The sequence below is a fragment of the Pelophylax lessonae genome (assembly GCF_965119305.1).
Source record: "Pelophylax lessonae genome assembly, chromosome: 11".
Taxonomy (NCBI): Eukaryota; Metazoa; Chordata; class Amphibia; order Anura; family Ranidae; genus Pelophylax; species Pelophylax lessonae.
The window spans coordinates 237,094,647-237,118,456 of NC_138778.1; the positions used below are offsets into that span (position 1 = coordinate 237,094,647).

At 47.6% G+C, this 23,810-nt stretch overlaps 1 protein-coding gene across 1 annotated transcript in view; it reads left to right on the plus strand.

Annotated features, from left to right (window-relative positions):
• LOC309567211 (uncharacterized protein) overlaps positions 1 to 23,810 on the plus strand; it is a 272,509-nt gene that overhangs the window by 116,834 nt on the left and 131,865 nt on the right. The window contains 2 exon segments of the mRNA XM_082272588.1: positions 17,564 to 17,776; positions 17,856 to 18,062. Of these exon segments, the coding sequence (XP_082128714.1) occupies positions 17,564 to 17,776; positions 17,856 to 18,062 (420 nt within the window).

The window sequence follows — 23,810 nt, forward strand, 5'->3', positions numbered from 1 at the left end:
TACCTAAACGAATTTGACGTCCTTTTTTCCCACAAGCAGAGCTTTCTTTTGGTGGTATTTGATCACCTGTGCGATTTTTTTTTTTTTTTTTTTGCGCTATAAACAAAAAAAGAGCGTAAATTTTGAAAAAATAACAATATTTTAATTTTTTTATATGAAATTCCAAAAAAAAATATAAAAATCTAAATTTTTGCCAATTTGTTTTCTGCTACATATGTTTGGTAAAAAAAAATCGCAATAAGCGTATTTTGATTGGTTTGCGTAAAAGTTATTGCGTTTACTAACTACGGGAAAGATTTTTGCCATTTTTGTTGTTTATGTTGAGTAATGGCGGCGATTTTTTTTTTTTTTTTTTTTTTTGCGGGACTGCGACATTGCGGCGGACAGTTCGGACCCTTGACTGACATTTTTGACACTTTTGGGGATACCAGTGACATTACTACAGTAATCAGTGCTATACATATGCACTGTTTCTGTAAAAATGACACTGGCAGGGAAGGGGTTAACTTTATTGGAGAGGGAGGGGTTAAGTGTGTCCCTAGGGGCGTGTTTCTAACTGTGCAGGGATGTGGCTGTGTGTGTAACAGCAGAGATCAACGGTCCTACATAGCAGGACCGTTTGATCTCTGCTGTTACACAAGGGAGAATGACAGGCGGCTGTGTTTAGATTAGCCGCCTGCCTTTCTCCCTCTGTAACCGATGATCGTGAGTGACCGTCGGACATCGGGTTCCACCGGTCACTTGCGCGGAGGTGTCCGTGAACAAGCGAGGGAGGGAGCGCACCTCCGGTTGTGCACGCTCGCCCCCTATTGGCTCACAGGCTAGTGACGTACCGGTACGTCACTTTGCCTGCACGGGGCTGACCGCCGCAGTATATGTACTTGTGGCGGTCGGCAAGTGGTTAAGAAAGAGTGGGACCGTCCGAAACGGCCCCTGGGATGCCTAGGCGGATTGCTAGGCGCTACCCGTTTGAGGATTCCCTCATTAAAAAGTGGATGGTGCCGCCTACGGTGGATCCGCCGGTCTCCAGGCTAAATAAAGCTACTGTGATTCCGGTGGAGGATTCCCTGTCCTTTAGGGATCCGGTTGATTGTGGGGCGGAGTCTATGCTCTCCCTGGCGGGGTCTGCCGTAAGACCAGTGTTTAACATTGACCTGGTTTCGCAAACATTAACGGAATCGACCAAGTTAATACGCCGTGACCTAGAGGGGAGAAACCTCCCCCCTGCCGTGTCGGAGTTGCTGGACCAGATGGTGCACGGGCTGCAATTTGTTTGCGACGCAGCACTGGATACTGCTCCAATGCTGGGGCGTTTGTCATTTTCGCCGATGATCCTCCGGCGCATGCTGTGGCTAAAGTGCTGGTCTGCGGATCAGGCTTCTAAAAAAGCCTTGACTGATCTCCCTTTTCAGGGGGATCGCCTGTTTGGTGCTACCTTGGATGAAATGATCAAAGGTCTCACTGGGGGCAAGAGCACCTTTCTCCCGCAGGCTGCCAAGGGTAAGAACCCTCTGGATCGGTCGAAAAGGCGAAGCCCTACAAGGCCCCCTGGGGGGGGGGGGGGTTTCCAAGCGACCCTGGTCAACAGAAATTGAGTTCCTCCAGACCTGACGACAAGGCCGCTTCAGCCTGAAGGTGCGCCCCCACCCATGTCAGGGGTGGGGGGGCGTCTTTGCCGATTCCCAGATCCGTGGCTCTGCAGGATTCAAGACAAATGGGTTCACGAGGTCATGCAGTCGGGGTACAAGATCGAGTTTCGATCAGTTCCACCGGTAAGGTTCTTCACTTCCAATGTGAGGCTGTCCCTGGATCGCTTGAGGGCTCTGTACAGGACTTGGTACAACAGGGAGTAATAGTTCCGGTTCCATGTGTGGAACGTTTTCGGGGCTTTTACTCAAATCTGTTCACAGTGCCCAGAAAGGAGGGCAAGGTGCGTCCAATCCTGGACTTAAAGGCGCTGAATTGTTTTGTCTGAGTGCAAAAATTCAAGATGATGTCCATTCGCACGATGGTGGCCTCCCTGCATCAGGAGGACTTTTTGGCCTCCATAGACATCAAAGATGCCTACCTTCAGATTCCCATTTACGCAGGACACCGTTTTCTGCGCTTTGCAGTGGGAGAGGACCATCAACAGTTTGTGGCGTTACCTTTTGGTCTCGCCTCTGCTCCCCGGGTCTTCACAAAGGTTTTGGCTCCGGTTCTGGTGCTGTTGCGGCAATGGGGGATATCAGTCCTGGGCTACCTGGACGACCTCCTCCTCCGTGCGGAGTCTCCTCAGGCTCTGATGGTGAATTTGGAGATCACCATGACCTCTCTGGAAGAGTTTGGGAGGCTTGTGAACCTGCAGAAGTCGTCCCTGGTCCCTCCAGGAGACTGGACTATCTGGGCCTGACTTTGGATGTGTTTTTGGCCAAGGTGTTTCTCCCTGTGGACAAACTTCAGAAAATCCAAACAGCGACTCAGCTGTTGCTGTCCACCAAATGGTTGTCCCTTCAGACCTGCATGAGAGTTCTGGGACTGATGGTGGCGTCTTTCGAGGCGGTATCTTTTGCTCAATTTCATACGAGGACCCTCCAAAAGGAGATCCTTCTCACATGGAGCAGGAAATCCGATTCTCTGGACAATCGGATCCGGCTAAGCGAGCAGACCAGGGAGTCCTTGGTCTCCGATGCTCAGCCAAGGAAGATCCTTTCTTCCGATCTATTGGACGATTGTCACCACGGATGCCAGTCTATCCGGGTGGGGAGGGGTTCTCTGCAGGTTTTCTGCTCAGGGAATCTGGTACCGGGAAGAATCCAGGTTGCCGATAAATGTATTGGAACTGAGAGCGATCAGGCTTTGCCTGGTTCACTGGACCAAGCATCTTCAGGCTGTCCAGTGTGGATTCAGTCAGACAATGCCACAGCCGTGGCTTATGTCAATCACCAAGGGGGCACCAAGAGTGTCCTTGCGGCCTTGGAAGTGGCCGGCATCCTCTGTTGGGTGGAACGCTTTGTTCCAGCTCTCTCCGCTGTTCACATTCCAGGCGTGGAAAATTGGCAGGTGAATTTTCTCAGCCGACAGACCTTAGATCAAGGGGAATGGTCTCTTCATCCGGAGGTGTTTCACCAGTTGTGCCTTCGCTGGGGCACCCCGGATGTGGATCTGTGGGATAAGGTGGTTCATAGGGATAAAGTGGTTCTTCGTCCGGATCCGTCCTTCCTTCCTAAGGTGATCTCCGGTTTTCACTTAAATGAGGATATCGTGTTGCCTTCCCTGTGTCCTAAGCCAAGCCATCCAAAGGAAATTGCACTGCACACCGTGGATGTGGTTCGGGCAATCGGGGTGTACCTGGCCACTACTGACTCTTTTTTTCGTAAGTCAGGTTCGCTCTTTGTGATCACGGATGGTCCTAGAAAAGGGTTGCCCGCGTCTACTGCGACTATTTCCACATGGATTAGGCAGACGGTGGTGCAGGCTTATTCGAATAAGGGTCAGGTCCCTCCTTTCCCTGCTAAGACGCACTCTACTCGGGCACTTCCTGGTGGGCTTTCCGTCATCAAGCGTCTGTACTTCAGGTTTGCAAGGCGGCTGTTCATACCTTTACAAAGTTTTATAAGGTTGATGTGCTGGCATCAGTGGATGCCTCTTTTGGCTGCAAGGTTTTGCAGGCTGCTGTTTGAGGGGACCCTTGGTCTACCTCGGGGGTTCGGTTTTGGTTTTCAGGTGGTTCTCATCTTCTTGTTCCGATGAGTCCTATGCTTCCTGGTTGGCTATGTTTTTGGCCTTTATGGAATGTTTTCTTCTGCTATCCCACTCCTCAATTATGGCACTGCTTTGGGACGTCCCTACGGATATCAAGATATGAGTCCTGCGTCTGTCAATGAGCGACAGAAAAAACTGGATTTTTGACTTGCCATAAAATCCTTTTTTCTTAAGCTCATTGACAGACGCAGCACCCGCCCCTCTTTATTTGAATTGGGTTGGTGTGGTTTCTCTGACTCTGCTTTGTTATATAACTGACATCCTAACAGGAAGAGATAGGGTATACCCCCTTGGGTCTGCCCATAGGTGTAGCCAGAACTTTTTTCTGCCTAGTGTCTTACTCCTGTAGGGGGCAGCAATACCCTACGGATATCAAGATACTGTATGAGTCCTGCGTCTGTCAATGAGCTTAAGAGAAAAGGATTTTACGGTAAGTCAAAAATCCATTTTTTTCACATTCTGATATATCATTCCCCCAAAAAAATTTACAAATCATTTTTTTTTTAACATTTTAGGCCAATTTTGTTTTCTGCTGCATATTTTTGGTAAAAGAAAAACGCAATAAGCGTATTTTGATTGGTTTGCGCAAAAGTTACTAACTACGGGAAAGATTTGTCTTCTTTTTTTTTTTTTTGCGGGACTGTGACAGATTGGACCCCTAACTGACATTTTTGACACTTTTGGGGGGACCAGTGACATTGCTACAGTAATCAGTGCTAAAAATATGCACTGTCACTGTAATAATGACACTGGCAGTTAACCCTGTTGGTGATCAAGGGGTTAAATGTATGCCTCATGCTTACTGATGTGTGTGGGGGAGGGGGTTCTGTGACAGAGACGGAGATTGCAGGTTAAGCTATGCTGAATCTTGTGATCTGTCCCTGCCTGTCACAGAGAAGATCCGCCCGCTTTGTTTGCACAAGCAGGCGGATTTTCTAACACTTTCCCCGACGATTGGGGAAGAGAGACGGTGATCACCACCTCTCCTCCTCCGGCCCGATTCCTGCTGTGTCTAAACACAGCGGGAGCGAGCGGAGGCAGGGAGGATTCCAGTGACTTTGGTTGGACCCAGGGCTGCCACTGTGCTGCAGTAGCAGCAACGTGAGCGGTCCGGAAGTGGCTAAATAAGGGGGTATTTTTCAGTGAATTTTCATTTTATTTTACTTTTCGTCATCGGGGCTCTCCGTTTGCGACAGCATAGTAACCAAGTCATTGCAGTACGTATCCCATGTGGTTGCATTTCACACACAAAAAAAAGTGTGTGTGTGTATGTATGTATATATATATATATATATATATATATATATATATATATATATATATATATATACTGTGTGTGTGTGTGTGTGTGTATATATATATATATATATATATATATATATATATATATATATATATATATATATATGTATATATATGTGTGTGTGTTATATATATTATACAGCCTATCGCTATTGGAGAATTTTATCATCATGGTTTTCTATTGCCAGATGGTAGCTGTGATGGTATCCTGCGCTGGAACACCATTTTGTCTTACACATCTGCCATTTTAGTTTCCGAGCTCTGCAGTTTGAAAAAACACTCCTTCACCAGCCCCCACCATCCTAGCCCCCTTTTTCAGTGTTAATTAACTCCAGGAATGCAGGAAGTTTGGGCTCAGAGCTTCAAAGAAAACCTTATCAGCAGGCCTGGCAGAAGGCAGGCTAGGTTGTAAAGCCATAAACAAGCAAGCATTAAGACTGACCAGGCTGGGTCATAAATAACACACCGCCCAGATGGTCATTAGAACTGTAATACATTCTCACACAAATTCATAACTTTTTAGCCATACAAGATATGTCTATAGAAAGTATATATTTGAATGCCAAATAAAATACTGATCTAATTAGGGTCAAACATGATCACGTTCGCTTCTAGGGAAGACAAGCTAGCGGTCAGATGCCTTACGGGTCAGAGGTTATTATGAGATAACCTGTGTTTGGTGTCCATGGATGTGAAATTCAATGCCGTACAATAAAACAATATTGGTGTTATGTGACGGTGGCGGGTATCAGACCCCTGGCCTTCTCATCTAACTCGTGACCAAAGACCAGGCAATCTCACACCCTGCCATCACTTGCGTAACAATGCCACTCTCAGCTGCCCCCCGGCACACAGATTGTCCAGCTTGCGGGACCACAATCTAGATCAATCTAGACCAGGGATCCTCAAACTACGGCTCTCCAGCTGTTGTGGAACTACACATCCCATGAGGCATTGTAATACTCTGACATTCACAGACATGACTAAGCATGATGGGACTTGTAGTTCTCGAACAACTGGAGGGCCATAGTTTGAAGACCCCCTGATCTAGACAATCGCTCCCAGCAGGCTGAGAGCGATTGTCACCGGGCTAATTAAGCAATTAACAATTTCTCTGCCACCACCGCTTCGTTTGAGCCCAGCGGACGCTCGTAATTTTAGAAATACCAATTATGACTTTAAAATAATCATCTGTAACACGCGCTGTCACAGCAGACAGGATTGTCCAGAGGATTTACTCTACACAGTAGTGCTCTTTCAAGAGACAGGTTCTTTGGTTAGCTTGCGTTAAGAGCTTAGAGACAAATTAACACTTTTTAAAATAAGGTTTAATTATAAAAAGGTTAAAATTGGTGCAAATAAAAATATTTACAGAAAAATGGGTTACAAAGAAAGAGACACAATTCAGCAATTTAGAAGAATAGATAAAGAATTAGAAATGGAAATACTTGCATTCAAAAGTCCTTGTATTATCAGAGGTTCAGAGCTGAGCCTGTTATCGGTTCTTCCCTTGAGCGATGTTATGGCTTGATGTTAAAAAAATGAGAACTGAGAGCTCCATCAGCTCTCTCTTTTTCTCTGACCCGCAGGGGGTGTCACCAGAGGTCCTTGGCCAATAAACACCGGGGCCATGGGCGGCTCATAAATTGCTAAGGGACCTCCCGTTTAGACAGATTTTATAACAGAATTCATATCTTGAAATATGAAATGGTTACATTCTTGAAACTGATATTTTATTGTACGCCATTGAATTTCACATCCATGGACACCAAACACAGGTTATCTCGTAATACCCTCTGACCCGTAAGGCATCTGACCGCTAGCTTGTCTTCCCTAGGAGCTAATGTGATCATGTTTGACCCTAATTCGATCGGTATTTTATTTGGCATTCAAATATATACTTTCTAGAGCAGGGTTCGACAAACCCCAGACGCAATGTCGCCATGGCTCCTGATTTGCTGCCAGCCCACTCTCTGCAACTCCTGACTGACTGCCCGGACACGCAGCTCAGAGTGTCAGGCAGCTGATGCTTCGCTCTCCCCCTCCCTGGTCTCCGTGTTTTCCCTGGAGCCGTGCAGTAATCTGAAGTCTGGCTGTGAGTGACATGAGAGGAGAGGGGGCCGGCCTCCTCTCCTCTGTCCGAGCAAGGTCCTGAATGGCTGCTCTCTGAGCTCTCTTCTGCTGCCCATTGCGTCACTGTCAGGCTGGCCTTCATCCCCCAGAGCCCATGGCGGTAGGAGTTCAGACCTTGGAGAATGGTGAGGAGGAGGGGGACCCGGCAGCCTGTGTGGCCTTTACCTGACCTAGCAGGCAGACTGTCATTACTGTGAGGGAGGGTTCTGGTGGAGGATAGAGCACGGGGGCTGCCTGTGTTTCTATGTCCATGCTGTGACACACTGAGCCGCTGTTCTAATAGTGCAAAGTTGTTTAAGGTAGGGTTCAACAACCCCGGGCGCCAGGTCGCCATGGTGACCAGAAACCGCGTCCTGGCTCCTGATTTGCAACTCCTGACTGACTGCCCGGACACACAGCTCAGAGTGTCAGGCAGCTGATGCTTCGCTCTCCCCCTTCCTGATCTCCGTGCTTTCCCTGGAGCCGTGCAGTAATCTGAAGTCCGGCTGTGAGTAACATGAGAGGAGAGGGGGGCGGCCTCCTCTCCTCTGCCAGAGCAAGGTCCGGAATGGCTGCTCTCTGAGCTCTCTTATGCTGCCCATCGCGTCCTTGTCAGGCTGGCCTTCCTCCCCCCCCCCCCCCCCAGAGCCCACAGCGGGAGGAGTTCAGACCGAGGAGGAGGGGGACCCGGCAGCCTGTGTGGCCTTTACCTGACCTAGCAGGCAGACTGTCACTACTGTGAGGGAGGTGGGGAGGGTTCTGGTGGAGGTTAGAGCACGGGGGGGGGGGGGGGCTGCCTGTGTGTTTGTTTCTGTGTCCATGCTGTGACACACTGAGCCGCTGTTCTAATAGTGCAAAGTTGTTTAAGGTGTGCTGTGAGGTGGAGGAGGGGAAATGAGGCAGGCATGCTTTAGAATTATCTTTTTATGTCCTCTGATAAAGCTATGTGTATTATCAACAATCACCACAGGGTGACACAAATGTAGGCAGGAAGTAGCTGCAAAGAGGCAACAGAAGATCAGCAGCACTGGGATACTTCTTTCATCCTTTTCTGTATTTCATCCTTTTCTGTATTTTATTTAAAATGTCACAAAGGCTTTATTTAGATGTGCAGTTGGGTGGTAAAAATGTGCTGTAAAGACATGTTTTTGCCACCCACCAACAGTCACCCTTAAGCTACAATAGGCAGCAGATGAGGGTATTTTACATGCCGCAGTCATGATGCATTCGCATAAAAAGGAGTTTCTCCTATAACAGGTTTTTAATGTCATTCTTTCTGGCCAGCCCATAACCTCGACGTAATGCGTTACATTGGAGTTATTGACTGACCGCTCTGCTGTAAGTTAGAGTTAGGGGGCGCAAATTACTTGCCCTGACAACCCACGCTACAAAAAAAAAAAACTGGCTCCTGACTTTTTTAGCTGGCTCCTAGATTCATAGCAAATTTGTCAAGTCCTGTTCTAGAGACATATCTTGTATGGGTAAGAAGTTATGAATTTGTGTGAATGTATTATAGTTCTAATGACCATCTGGGCGGTGTGTTATTTACGACCCAGCCTGGTCAGTCTTAATGCTTGCTCATTTATGGCTTTACAACCTAGCCTGCCATCTGCCAGGCCTGCTGATAAGGTTTTATTTGAAGCTCTGAGCCCAAACTTCCTGCATTCCAGGAGTTAATTAACATTGAAAAAGGGGGCTGGGATGGTGGGGGCTGGTGAAGGAGTGTTTTTTCAAACTGCAGAGCTCGGAAACTAAAATGGTGTCCCAGCGCAGGATACCATCACAGTAGTCACTGCATTTTTATAATGTTGTGATCAGGTGGATCCTAGGTTAGGCTAAGGGTTAGCAGGTTTGTTTTGTGTGGTCATCGTATTGTCTTGTATTTTCCTGTCATGTCAGGGGTTGTGCAGTTAGTTGTCACACATACCAGGACCTGTCACGTCTACAGTTCCATACAGGCTGAGGTTTTGTTATTTGTTTAATTGGTTGTAGCACATACAATCTCCTCGCCTGTATATCATACGTCATACATTGCACGTTCAATACGATACTGTAATGGTATCGTGCGTTGGCACCCTAGTTTTGACATTTCGTTCAAACGCTGTCGCAAGCATCCATCTTGTGTTGCGAGCTTAGTTGACAGTGTTGGAAATGGTCATTCTTACCAGCCTCATCCCCCAGCCTTTTGGCAGTGTAATGACCCCCTGGGTCACTGAATGCCAGGTTCCTGCACAGCTGACATTTTTCACACCTTTAATATACACAAGCAGATTGACCGCACAGACATTCCGTCTCCTCGTGCTCTAGAGTTAATTGGTAATCTGAACACAGCATATGGCTCCTAGGTCATTCGAAAATGACACAGTTAACCACATAACTTCCTAACTTTATACCCAAGCAAGATATGTCTCTAGAAAGTAGATATTTGGGTGCCACATAAAATACCGGTCAAATTAATATCAAACATGAACCCCCTCATGCCTAGGGGAGACAAGCTAGCGATCAGATGCCTTACAGGTCAGAGGTTATTCCGAGATAACCCATGTTTAGTGTTTAAAGATAGGACATTCAAAACCGGACCATAAAATATCAGTTTTAAGCACGTAACAATTTCATAACTCAAGATATGAGTGCTTTTATTAATCTGTCAAACCGGGAGATCACTTAGCAGTTTATAGACTCCGAGCCTATTGGCTAAGTACTTCTGGTGACACCCCCTGGGGGGTCAGTGAAAAAGGACAGGAACTGATAGAGAGCTCAGTTCTGATCCTACCATCGAAGCCATAACATCGCCCAAGGGGAACCAATCATACCTGATCAGCTTCTGAAACGAAGGTAATACCAGGACCGTTTAATGCAAGTATTTTCACTCTTTATATTCATATTTCTAAATTGCTGTATTGTGTCTCCATTTCTTTGTAACCCATTTTTCTGTAAATATTTTTATTCCCACCAATTTTAAACCTTTCTTATAATTAAACCTTATTTTTAAAAGTGTTAAACTTTGTCTCTAATCTCTTAAACGCAAACTGACCCAAACGAACTTGCCTCCTGAAAGCGCGCTACTGTGTGTTACAGACGGTTATTCTAAGGTCATAATTGATATTTGTACTGTTTAGGCTAACCTATCTGAAACATTCTTGTCTGAGGTGACAGTGTGTGTTACAGATGGTTATTCTAAAGTCATAATTGATATTTGTAAAATTACGAGCGTCCTCTAGGTTCATTATAACGTAGAGGTGGTGGCAGAGAAAGGGTTAATTGTTTAATTAGCCTGGTGACAATCGCTCTGTCTGCTGGCATCTAGATTGTGGACCCGCAAGCTGGACAATCTGTGTGCTGGGTGCAGCTGAGAGTGACATTGTTACGCAAGTGACGGCAGGTGAGATTGCGTGGTCTTTGGTCACGAGGTGGATGAGAAGGCCAGGGGTCTGATCCCCGCCACCGTCACATATTGGCTGGCAGCGTACGTGGGATAGTCTTCCATAAGAGCATTCCGTGCACTGTTAGGAATTAGCTCTGCACTGAAGGATTGTAACGGTTGTGGAAAGCAGTCCTTAGAGACAAACTGGTGCATATTTTTTGTTTTTTGAAAAGAGACACACAGCAATCTCTACTTTCTACAGCTCCTTCCTATCTTGCTTTCTGTTCTATCTTTTCTGCTTGCAAACATGCCTGGTTTATCGGAAAAAATGAACAAAAATTAACTTACTACGGAATGCATCAAAAGGACTTGACGTCAGTGGCAAAACTCGTGAAGTAATGATTCATACCCTGCAGGAGTATGATATCCGGGCAAGCCAAAATCTGGCGGAACCAGAGGAAGAGGCTTCCGTTTCTTCAGAGCACAGTGATTCAGGCATGGCTGCGCAGGATGGGCCAGCAGAGACTGACACTGGAATACCACTGGATGTCACCTCCACTCCACAGCATGTGCAGACCAGCCCCAGCTTGCCTGCAACCAGCATAGACTCTCCTCTAATGCAGGAAACGCTGCAATGTGTCAAGGAGATGGATCCTATGGCGTACCTGCAGTTTATGGAGCGCCAGGCTGCGGCGGAGAGAGCAGAGCGGCAGGCGGAGAGAGAGGCTGTCGAATGCCGGGCTGAGAGAGAGGATGCACAGAGGGAGGCTAATCGTCGGCACGAACAGGAGATGGCTAAGCTCCAGCCGCAGCGACAGACTCAACCTCTGATCCCTAGAGCACAGGGACACCTCTCTGCTTGTGAGCCCAGCAGCCAAATTTCCAGTCATGGAAAAGGACAGTGACATTGATGTGTACCTACTGTCGTTTGAAAAAACTTGCCATCAGTACCAGCTGCCCCAAGCACAATGGGCCCGGTACCTGACACCAGGGCTGCGAGGCAAGGCCCTGGATGCTTACATCGAATTGCCAACGGAACAGGATGGTGATTATGAGGCCATAAAGGCTGCAATCACCCAAAAGTACCAGTTAACCCCGGAAGTGTACCAGAAGCGATTTAGGTCCTTGCAAAAGGGGCCTGGGGACTCATATATGGATGTGGTAAGCCGCTTATGCACCACGTTCCGTCCGTGGACTAAGGGCTTGAAGGCCATTACGTTCGAGTCCCTGGAGGATCTCATGATTGGAGATCAATTGTTGCACATCTGTCCTACAGACGATAGACAGTTTGTGCTGGAACGGAAGCCAGCCTCTACCCAAGAAGCAGCAGAACTGGCAGATACCTACATCCACACTCGGGTATCTGACCATCACAAGGCTCCTCTGTATAGCGCGAAAGGAGGGAAATCGCACATGGAAACACCTCCTGCACCTAGGAATCAAGCTCCCCAGCAACCAGCCCTTGCAGTTCCTGGTGTCACCTTCCCTACAACTGACACCCGCAGATGCTACACTTGTGGAAAAGCGGGACATCTCAGGACACAGTGCCCTGAGCAGAAGCAGATGACATCACCTGGTCAGCCGGCCAGCAACTCTTCCTCTGTGCTGTTTGTCCACAGGAAATCCCGGGTGACCGCTGCCATCTTGCAGCCCTTCACCGTGGGCAACCGGACTGTTACTGGTTTCCGGGACACAGGAGCTGAAGTCACCCTGGTCAAACCAGAAGTGATAAGAAGAAGGGACATCATCCCTGGAAAGTTTTTTACCCTCACTGGAGTTGGGGGGACCTGCTCACAGGTACCCGTGCCCATGTTTTCCTTGATTGGGGTGCTGGGAGTGGGATGAGGGAGGTGGGAGTCTCTGAGGAAATCCCCACAGATGTTTTGTTGGTTGCCGACCTAGGCACCGTGGTTTCTTACTACACCCCTGCTAACAGCACCCTGGATGCCTCCACAGAACTCTCTGGACTTGAAAAGGTAATGTGTGCAGATATTGGGTTAATGTCTGGGCAACCTATGGATGGACAGAGGGAGGGGGAGGGGTGGAGTGGTGTTGAATTACCAGGTCCTCCATCTTTTGAAGAAGGAAAGGAGGCCCTCTTGCCTGTGAAGTTGCCAGGGGTATGCTGTAGTAATGCTGATGATAAGGCTAGTGATGATGCAAATAATGTTGATGATGATATTAGTGATGATGAAAATGTTGATGATGATAATGTTGATGCTAATAATGCTGGAAATGATGTTGCTGATAATGTTGATGGAAATGATGATGCTAAAGATGTTTTGTCAATGTTGATGGTCCCTTGCTGTGTTGCAAAGGCCGTGGAGACGCAGGCCCTGGTCGCAGAGCAGCTGGAGGAGGTCTCGGGGCCCTCTCCCTGTTCTGACCCAGTGAACTCCACCTCTGTTAGGCCTCAGCAGCTGTCTTTGTTCGCCACAGGACAGCTGGCTGGCACTTATAGTACTGCCTGTCAGGCAGCACTGCGGATCGACCGGACTATCAGATCACTTAGGAATGGAGCTGAAAGGCCCCCTGCTGTGATGAATAAACACCAGCTTGACTGGCACAATGGGCAGATAGGTGTGCCAGGACAACAGGCAGGAGGCCTGGGGACTGAAGGGGTTACACAGCTGTTCATTGTGTCCAGTCAACCTCACCGACATGTACTGAAGGTGTCACTTGATCTGTGTGGTAAGGGTCTCTGTGAGATCAGGAAGGTCCAGCCGGGAGTGAAGCACCAGGGTTTGTGGCTTGACCTGATCCTCACACAGCATCCTAGCCCAGCACATGCCAGGGGCAGAGTTAGTACCCCTGAACTGGGAAAGACAGGTGTCCTGTTAGCGGTAGCTGACACTCAGGGCATGGGTTTGGGCCTTCAGCTAAAGCCCCACTTCCCCCTCCAGGTATCTATGCTGCTGGCAGTGCTTACAGCATGCCGCGGCAGAGCTATTGGAGACTCTGGGAGGGCCCACCTTGACGTCCACGAGGTGGGCGCCTGGGTTTCTGCTCCCCCCATACCTGCGACCTCTCCTGTCTCACAGGAGGCGCAGGCCGATGGGGAACAGGAGACCGAGAGAAGGCTTTGTGGAGCCTTTAGCAGGCTGAGCGTCAGCCCTGCGATTGTAGCCTACCCCGTGCCCAAGAACCGTGAGGGGTCACAGCAGCTGGCGGGTGCCCGCTGTCTAACCACCTTGAACCTGAGCAGGGGGCGTGGACCAAACCCTCTCACCTGGAAGGCTCAGGACGAGCCAGCCTTCCCCACCCCATGTGGCTTAACTGCGTCTACGGCAATTCTAGATGGGGTTGGGAACGCATCAGACACTTCCCTAAAGGTCACTTGTGATCCACGGGGAGAGGTCGAACCTGGTGCAGTGGCCTGCTTTAGGGGCCTGGTAGTGTTTGGCCCAGTCTGGGTGGAACACCCAGAGCTCTTGTCCACTGTCCCAAATGTTCTGGCACGGCCTAGTTTGACAGTTCTGCCTAGTAACTGTCAGATGGAGTAGCATCTGTCATCCAGCAGGAGGAAGGCAGTATCCATGGCAATGTGGGTGGTTTGTCGCGGCAAACCGAACCCACGAAAGTCGGTTGCATCCGGCGGGAAATTGCAATTCCCGCCTATGCGCCCACAAGAAGGGGAGGTGTAATGGTATTGTGCGTTGGCACCCTAGTTTGTCCGGCCGCCATTTCGTTCAAACGCTGTCGCAAGCATCCATCTTGTGTTGCGAGCTTAGTTGACAGTGTTGGAAATGGTCATTCTTACCAGCCTCATCCCCCAGCCTTTTGGCAGTGTAATGACCCCCTGGGTCACTGAATGCCAGGTTCCTGCACAGCTGACATTTTTCACACCTTTACTATACACAAGCAGATTGACTGCACAGACATTTCGTCTCCTCGTGCTCTAGAGTTAATTGGTAATCTGAACACAGCATATGGCTCCTAGGTCATTCGAAAATGACACAGTTAACCACAAAACTTCCTAACCTTATACCCAAGCAAGATATGTCTCTAGAAAGTAGATATTTGGGTGCCCATAAAATACAGATCAAATTAATATCAAACATGAACCCCCTCATGCCTAGGGGAGACAAGCTAGCTATCAGATGCCTTACAGGTCAGAGGTTATACCGAGATAACACATGTTTCGTGTCTAAAGATAAGACATTCAAAACCGGACCATAAAATATCGGTTTCAAGCATGTAACCGTTTCATAACTCAAGATATGAGTGCTTTTATTAATCTGTCAAACCGGGAGGTCACTTAGCAGTTTATAGACTCAGAGCCTATTGGCTAAGTATTAAGTACTTCTGGTGACACCCACGTTTTAATGCAAGTATTTTCACTCTTTATATTCATATTTCTAAATTGCTGTATTGTCTCCATTTCTTTGTAACCCATTTTTCTGTAAATATTTTTATTCGCACCAATTTTAAACCTTTCTTATAATTAAACCTTATTTTGAAAAGTGTTAACTTTGTCTCTAAGCTCTTAAACGCAAACTGACCCAAACGAACCTGCCTCCTGAAAGCGCGCTACTGTGTGTTACAGACGTTTATTCTAAAGTCATAATTGATATTTGTACTGTTTAGGCTAACCTATCTGAAACATTCTTGTCGGAGGTGACCGTGTGTGTTACAGACGGTTATTCTAAAGTCATAATTGATATTTGTAAAATCATGAGCGTCCTCTAGGCTCATTCTAATGTAGAGGTGGTGGCAGAGAAAGGGTTAATTGTTTAATTAGCCCGGTGACAATCGCTCTATCTGCTGGCATCTAGATTGTGGACCCGCAAGCTGGACAATCTGTGTGCTGGGTGCAGCTGAGAGTGGCATTGTTACGCAAGTGACGGCAGGGTGTGAGATTGCTTGGTCTTTGGTTACAAGGTGGATGAGAAGGTCAGGGGTCTGATACCCGCTGTTCCTGGAAGCTCCTGCGGCTATTTTTTTTTGTCCCATCCAGCGGGCTGCATCCACAGGACAGGCTTTTTGAGGACTTGCTTTATACCTTAGTGGCAATGGAGAGGTAGTGTTGTACTGATTATTTTGAAGTGATGGTGAAAAAGGACAAATAGGGTAGAACTGAACACTGGTACTGGTGCTGAACACAGAGATCCACCTACACAGGGAGGTACTAACTACAGCCCAATACACAGGGAGGGAACCACCTACACGGGAGGTACCAGAGCTGGACGAGGTAGGAAGGTAGGAGAGAGTACAGATGTGAGGAAGGAGGGGGGGGGGGGCGATGGCTGTGGAGGCAGATGTATGTAGAGGTGGGGGGATGAGAAGAAAGTTGGGTGCAGAGGTCAGAACTCCCGGCGGGGGGGGGGGGGGGGGAATGACATGTTGCACACTGTACATAGCCCACTCCTGAACCCTGCCCTCTGTACGAAGCGCACTCCTAAATCCTGCACTGTGTATGTCACGCACTCCTGAACCCTGTACACTGTACGTAGCGCCCTCCTGATCCCTGCACTCTGTACGTAGCGCACACCTGATCCCTGCACTCTGTAGATAGCGCCCTTCTGATCCCTGCACTCTGTAGGTAGCGCCCTTCTGATCCCTGCACTCTGTACGTAGCGCCCTTCTGATCCCTGCACTCTGTACGTAGCGCCCTTCTGATCCCTGCACTCTGTACGTAGCGCCCTTCTGATCCCTGCACTCTGTACGTAGCGCCCTTCTGATCCCTGCACTCTGTACGTAGCGCCCTTCTGATCCCTGCTCTCTGTACCTAGCGCCCTTCTGATCCCTGCACACTGTACCTAGCACCCTTCTGATCCCTGCACTCTGTAGGTAGCGCCCTTCTGATCCCTGCACTCTGTAGGTAGCGCCCTTCTGATCCCTGCACTCTGTAGGTAGCGCCCTTCTGATCCCTGCACTCTGTACGTAGCGCCCTTCTGATCCCTGCACTCTGTAGGTAGCGCCCTTCTGATCCCTGCACTCTGTACGTAGCGCCCTTCTGATCCCTGCACTCTGTACGTAGCGCCCTTCTGATCCCTGCACTCTGTACGTAGCGCCCTTCTGATCCCTGCACTCTGTACGTAGCGCCCTTCTGATCCCTGCACTCTGTACGTAGCGCCCTTCTGATCCCTGCTCTCTGTACCTAGCGCCCTTCTGATCCCTGCACACTGTACCTAGCACCCTTCTGATCCCTGCACTCTGTAGGTAGCGCCCTTCTGATCCCTGCACTCTGTAGGTAGCGCCCTTCTGATCCCTGCACTCTGTACGTAGCGCCCTTCTGATCCCTGCACTCTGTACGTAGCGCCCTTCTGATCCCTGCTCTCTGTACGTAGCGCCCTTCTGATCCCTGCACTCTGTACGTAGCGCCCTTCTGATCCCTGCTCTCTGTACGTAGCGCCCTTCTGATCCCTGCACTCTGTACGTAGCGCCCTTCTGATCCCTGCACTCTGTACGTAGCGCCCTTCTGATCCCTGCACTCTGTACGTAGCGCCCTTCTGATCCCTGCACTCTGTACGTAGCGCCCTTCTGATCCCTGCTCTCTGTACGTAGCGCCCTTCTGATCCCTGCACTCTGTACGTAGCGCCCTTCTGATCCCTGCACTCTGTACGTAGCGCACTCCTGAATTAACAGATGGTGACTGTCTCATTGTGTGTGTCAGGTTCCTATAAGGTGTCAGGATGTCACTGTCTATTTCTCCATGGAGGAGTGGGAGTATTTAGAAGGACACAAGGATCTCTACAAGGACATCATGATGGAGAATCAGCCGCCCCTCACATCACCGGGTAAGAGGAGACTTTATTGTAAAGGAGAGAGCAGTACGGAGGCTCCACCTAGATCCCCCATCATCTGATAAACACATAGAAACAATGTATTCAGTCAGTGTGTGTTTCCTACAGATGGATCCAGTAATGGGAACCCACCAGAGAGATGTCCCCGTCCTCTGTATTCCCGGGATTCCACACAGGAAGGTCACACCATCCCCCACCATCATCAGGTAGATGAGGAACAATCACTGATAGTATCATTAGGATCTGTACATTATCTGCATTGTTACCATTGATGTCATTTTTATTATATATTCAGAGTGGAAACCTGAGAGATTCTACAGTTGAAGTTAAAGAAGAAATAAAAGAGGAGGATGATGAGGATGGGGTGATGGAGAAATTACACAAAGATCTGTACCAGGATACCATGGTGGAGTCCTCCAGCTACAGAAACCCACCAGAGAGATGTCCCCGTCCTCTGTATTCCCGGGATTCCACACAGGAAGGTCACACCATCCCCCACCATCATCAGGTAGATGAGTGACAATTATTGGTAGTTCTGATTTATACACAGCATGTTTGTTACAATTAATGTTTTATTTTATATTCAGAGTGGAAACCTCGGGGATGATAATATTGATGTTAAAGAAGAGTATAAAGAGGAGGATGAGGAGTATGGAGTGATGGAGGAGTTTTCAGAAGGACACAAGGATATGATGGAGCCACCTAATACCAGGAACCCACCAGAGAGATGTCCCCGTCCTCTGTATTCCCGGGATTCCACACAGGAAGATCACACCATCCCCCACTGTTACAAGGTTGGTGGGACGAAGCATCTAGAACATGGACTTGTGGAGACAATGTGTGGATTTCTAATGCGATTTCACAATAATAAAGCTTATATTTTACAGATGATTTTCTCTCTCATTTTCTTGGTTTAGAGTGGAGATCCAATCGATATAGAATTTGAGGTTAAAGCAGAAGAAGAAGAGACGTATGAGAGGGATAATCAGCAGTCTGCAGAGGTGGATGGAATAACGGGGACATCAAAGATCAGCACAGGTGGGTCATATACACTACATACTCCTGACCCCTGCACTATATACTCTATGTTGTACATTGCATACTCCTGACCCCTGCACTATATCCTCTATATTGTAGATTACATACTCCTGACCCCTGCACTATATCCTCTATATTGTAGATCACATACTCCTGACCCCTGCACTATATACTCTATGTTGTACATTGCATACTCCTGACCCCTGCACTATATCCTCTATATTGTAGATTACATACTCCTGACCCCTGCACTATATCCTCTATATTGTAGATCACATACTCCTGACCCCTGCACTATATACTCTATGTTGTACATTACATACTCCTGACTTCTGCACTCTCCCCTCCACCCACTGCTATATATACATGTAATATGGATTCTCTTTTGTTACCCATTTTCTACTGGACATTTTATATCTGATGATCTGATTGGAGGACAGACTTTTACATGGTGATAATAATGTGATATCCTCAAACTGTGGAACCTTAAACAGAAAGTGATAATGAGGGAGGAGTCAGTAACCCAATGATGGAGATCTTCAGGATCAGTCCAGTCTTCATCTTGGTTGTTCTCCCCCCATCCTCACTCTCTGACCTTTGGTGGGGCTCAGCCCCGCTGTTATTCATGACAAAATCATGGACTGAATAAGGAAGTGCAGGACTTCTTGTGTTGGGAAGATGGCAATGAGTGATAGAGGGGGGAGGGGACACTCGTCCTATAATCCCCTCATCACTGTCACACCTATAAAAGACAGTTCTCATTGTTTCCTCACTCTGACTAAGGTCCATGAATAAAGAAATGAACTGGTAGGAGATCCCGCGATGGGAAGAAGGGGGCGGAAAGAAGGTGAGTGCCCGAGTGTGTGTGTTGTATAGGAGGGGGATGGGGCAGCTGCATATGGAGGAATTGATCTTTCCTAATTCTTCCCGCAGCCGCTGAATGCCTGATTCTCCTCCTCTCTCCTCTGCAGGTATTCAGCGGCTGCAGGAAGAATAGGGAAAGATCAATTCCTCTATATGCAGCTGCCCCATCCCCCTCCTATACAACTTCTTTTGCTGGCCCCCCAGTGCTCTTAACCCCCCCCCCCCCCCCCTCAGTGCTCTTACCCCCTCCCCCCAGTACCCTAGGCCCCCCAAGTGCTTTAGCTCCCTTCCCCCCCGGTGCTCTTCAGCTCCCCACAGTGCTTTTCACCCCCCCATGCTCTCTGGCTCCCCCAGTGCTCTCCACCCCCCTGGGATCCCTGGCTTCCCCCTCAGTGAGTTCTAGTTCCCCCCCAGTGCTCTCCAGTTTCCCTTCCATGCTCTCCATCCCCCTGGTTTTACCTGCCTGCCCCCCCCCCTGCTCCCTGTCCCCCCTCCCCCTGCAATGCTTTCCAAATCCCCCCTTAATTCTCTCTAGTCCCCCCGTGCCTTTTAGCTCCTCCAGTGCTCTCTGCTTCTCCTGTGCTCTCTGGTCCCCCTAGTGCTCTTCTATCATGTCCACAGTCTCTGACCATCTCCTGTATCATGTTCACAGTCTCTGACCATCTCCTGTATCATGTCTGCAGTCTCTGACTATCTCCTGTATCATGTCTGCAGTCTCTGACCATCTCCTGTATCATGTCTGCAGTCTCTGACCATCTCTTGTATCATGTCCTCAGTCTCTGACTATCTCCTGTATCATGTCTGCAGTCTCTGACTATCTCCTGTATCATGTCTGCAGTCTCTGACCATCTCCTGTATCACGTCTGCAGTCTCTGACCATCTCCTGTATTGTGTCTTCAATCTCTTACTCAAGCTTAAACACATTGATAATAATATTAGCTATCTATCTATGCTGAAGGTAGGACTGTGCAGGGGAGGCAGAGAGTGCAAAAGGGGGAACTGTGATTAGAGAGACGGGGGGGGGGGGGGCAGACTGCAAGGGGCACTGTGATGGGGGGGCTGTGAAATTTGTGCAATAAATATTCTTGAAAACATTACAAATTTTTGTGGGTGTTTTTACATTTTAAAGTTGGGGTGCTAGATATAGGACCTGCCCCGGGTGCCAAATGCTGTAGGTACGCCCCTGGATCAGAGGACCCATTTACTAGTTACCATGACGGGGGAATTGTAAGATCCTCAGAGACCAAGCTCTCTAATGTGGGCGGAGTCCTGGTTTAGGGGAACCAATCTGCTGATGTCTAGTAATAATCTTTGTATTTCTATTTTAGTAGATGGACGGGAGATGAGGAAAACCTCCGAGGATTCTCTCACTTTGTCTCCAGACTGTAAAGTAGAAGATGACATCACACCCGGTGCCGTCCTTCCAACAAAGAAGAGGTTTTCCTGTGCTGAGTGCGGGAAGTGTTTTTCAGTGAAGTCCAGTTATTACAGACATAAGAAGTGTCACTCAGAGGATAAGCCGTTTTCCTGTGCTGAGTGCGGGAAGTTTTTCCGTTTTAAATCCAAACTCAATGAGCATAAACGAACCCACACGGGAGAGAAGCCATATTCCTGTCCTGAGTGCGGGAAATGTTTTACACAGAAGTCCAGTCTTCACACACATCAGAGATTGCACACTGTGGAGAAACCTTATTCTTGTTCTGAGTGTGGGAAATGTTTTGCAGGGAAGTCCTATCTTACCATACATCAGAGATCTCACACGGGGGAGAAACCTTATTCTTGTTCTGAGTGCGGGAAATGTTTTGCAGTCAAGGCCAGTCTTCACTTACATCAGAAATATCACACAGGGGAGAAACCTTTTTTCTGTCCTGAGTGCGGGAATTCTTTTTTAACGCAGTCCCATCTTCGCAGTCATCAGAGATTTCACACAGGAGAGAAGCCGCATTCCTGCCTTGAGTGCGGGAAATCTTTTGCATTGAAGAAAAGTCTAAAAATACATCAGAGATCCCACACAAAGGAGACACCTTTTTCCTGTCCTGAGTGCGGGAAATGTTTTGCAGGGAGGTCCTATCTTTATATACATAAGAGATCTCACACGGGGGAAAAACCATATTCTTGTTCTGAGTGCGGGAAATGTTTTTCGGATAAGGCCAGTCTAAAAATACATCAGAGTTCTCACACGAAGGAGAAAGCTTATTCCTGTCCTGAGTGCGGGAAATGTTTTTCTTATAGATCCTCTCTTTACACACATCAGAGATCTCACACGGGGGAAAAACCATATTCTTGTTTTGAGTGCGGGAAATGTTTTTTAATGAAGTCCAAACTTTCTAGACATCAGAGATCTCATACGGGGGAGAAGCCATTTTCCTGTCCTGAGTGCGGGATTTGTTTTAAAGATGAGTCCAGTCTAAACAAACATCAGAGCTTTCACACAGGGGAGAAACCTTATTCCTGTCCTGAGTGCGGGAAATGTTATACACTGAAGTCCAATCTTTCTAGACATCAGAGATCTCACACGGGGGAGAAGCCGTATTCCTGTCCTGAGTGAGGGAATTGTTCTTCACTGAAGTCCTGCCTTCCTGTACATCAGGGATCCCACACAACCCTCGAGGTGTATTAGTGCATTAAGTGCGGGAAATGTCTTCTATATGAATGTTGGTGGACATGTGGGGAAGAAGCACACCCTGATATACACCTCAGATATACTCCATGGCTGATCTTCATCATGTAAGAAACTCTTCATAAGGAGATCAGAGATCACCAGAGACATGGATGAAGTGTTGTCCCGTGTTGGCCATTGATAGCAGGAGAAAAATAAAAATGGAGTCCTTACCTCTCATTGGCTGAGTACATTTTGTGCGGGAAGATTTCACAAACACTTAGAGGTCTGTTTATAAAAAAACATTATTTGAAGAAATGTGAGAAGTATTTGCCCATCTGTGAGAAATGTTGGTGGTATTTCCAGTATTTGGTATAGTGATTTCCTATGATCATTAGCGCCATCTAATGTCCATAATGGGATATTCCACATTTTCTACTGATGGAGATATTTCAGGAGAAATTCTTCATTATGGCCAAGAGATGGCGCTGAGGATCATAGGAAATTCCTGTGTTATCTACAGTCAGAACTTGTAACGTCTGGGGTCATGCTTGGTGTGAGGAAAATGGGAAGTCAGTGAGAGGAATCAGGGCGGCCATGTTGTTTAGAATTTAGAGGTGATGTGCATAGCATGTCCATGGCCACCTTACTGCAAAGGATAATTAAAGATTGGGGTGGTTGTCATCTATATGCACAGCTTGTCAGCAAACATTGGGGGGGGGGGAGGTTTCTTCAGCTGTCATTGTGCTTTTGCTGGGCGTCCATTGTGTCCCTGTGCCTTTAAAGAGGGGTGGGGCTTCCTCCAGGCAAACCTTCCCTTAATCTATCCACTGCTATATGTGCTCCAACCTGGAGATTCTCAGACCTATAGAGTTAGGCCCGCAGTATACAGAGGAGCCTTGGCGTGGGCACTGCGGATTACACAGATATATGAAATGTCTGCAACTAGAACCTCCGTTTTATCCTGAATTGTTAGACAGGACAATTTGTTTTGTGTTTTGCAGGCTGGCTGGTAAGTGTGCGGGAAATGTTTATGTTGTCTGTGATGTAGAATAGGAGACACCTAACAGCAGTGATCTGCTTTCCATAATCCCGGGAAGACATCTTCTGCAATTCACACACTTTTATCTGCATTCCAAAATCCTCCTTATCAGTCCATTGATAGGTGAAATAAATGTGGGGGGAGGGGGGGTTGGATCTCCCCTATTTATTATAAATATGTCTTCTCTTGTCTCTTCCTATAGTTAGCTCCTCTATCAAAGCTCTGATAAGGTTAATGGTGAGGATATAAGAACAATGCTGGCTATAAAAATAAACTCACTTGTATGGACGTATCTCTAGTTTATTTCTCATGGACCTCACTGGCTGTATAATGACTCTGTCAATGCTTTCTTCATTAATAAAACTTTTCTGTTCAATAAATAAATAAACTCACTGCTTAAATAATCAAGGATGTCATTTATTATAAAGAAAGTAGAAATGATAACATAAAACACTAAAAGAAAACTACAGAGCATATAGAAGAAAACAAGCATGGATGCTACTTTACATATGGCCGTCCTCAGTATTCGGTATCTCTCAGCTGGGCTCAATGGGAAAGAACAGAGAAATAAGTCATTCTGGCCACCAATTTTAAAGCTCACTCAGACCCCACCCACACAAACACCCACTGCCCGCTTGTCAAATGAAAATCCATAAGAGGCCGTCCTTCCTAATCAACAGGAAGTATCTCCTCTTTCCAGGAAGCATGTTGTAGTCTCCACTAGGGGCGCCATTCGTGCATGAATCACTGTTTTTGACCCGGGTCATTTTTCGGTAACCGCTGGCCTTTAATCAATAAAAGGGGGAGGGGGTACCGTGACCCACACTGTGTTTGTGGACTGTCATCAGTATATGGCTTCCTCCAGTCTTGAACATAGATATCAGATATTCTAGCCGCCGCCATACAAAACTAGACAAAACTTAGCTTGTAGAGAACAAACTTACACCAAATATATACAGAATGGACATCCCCCTCCTGATCAGATTACCCCACACAGGT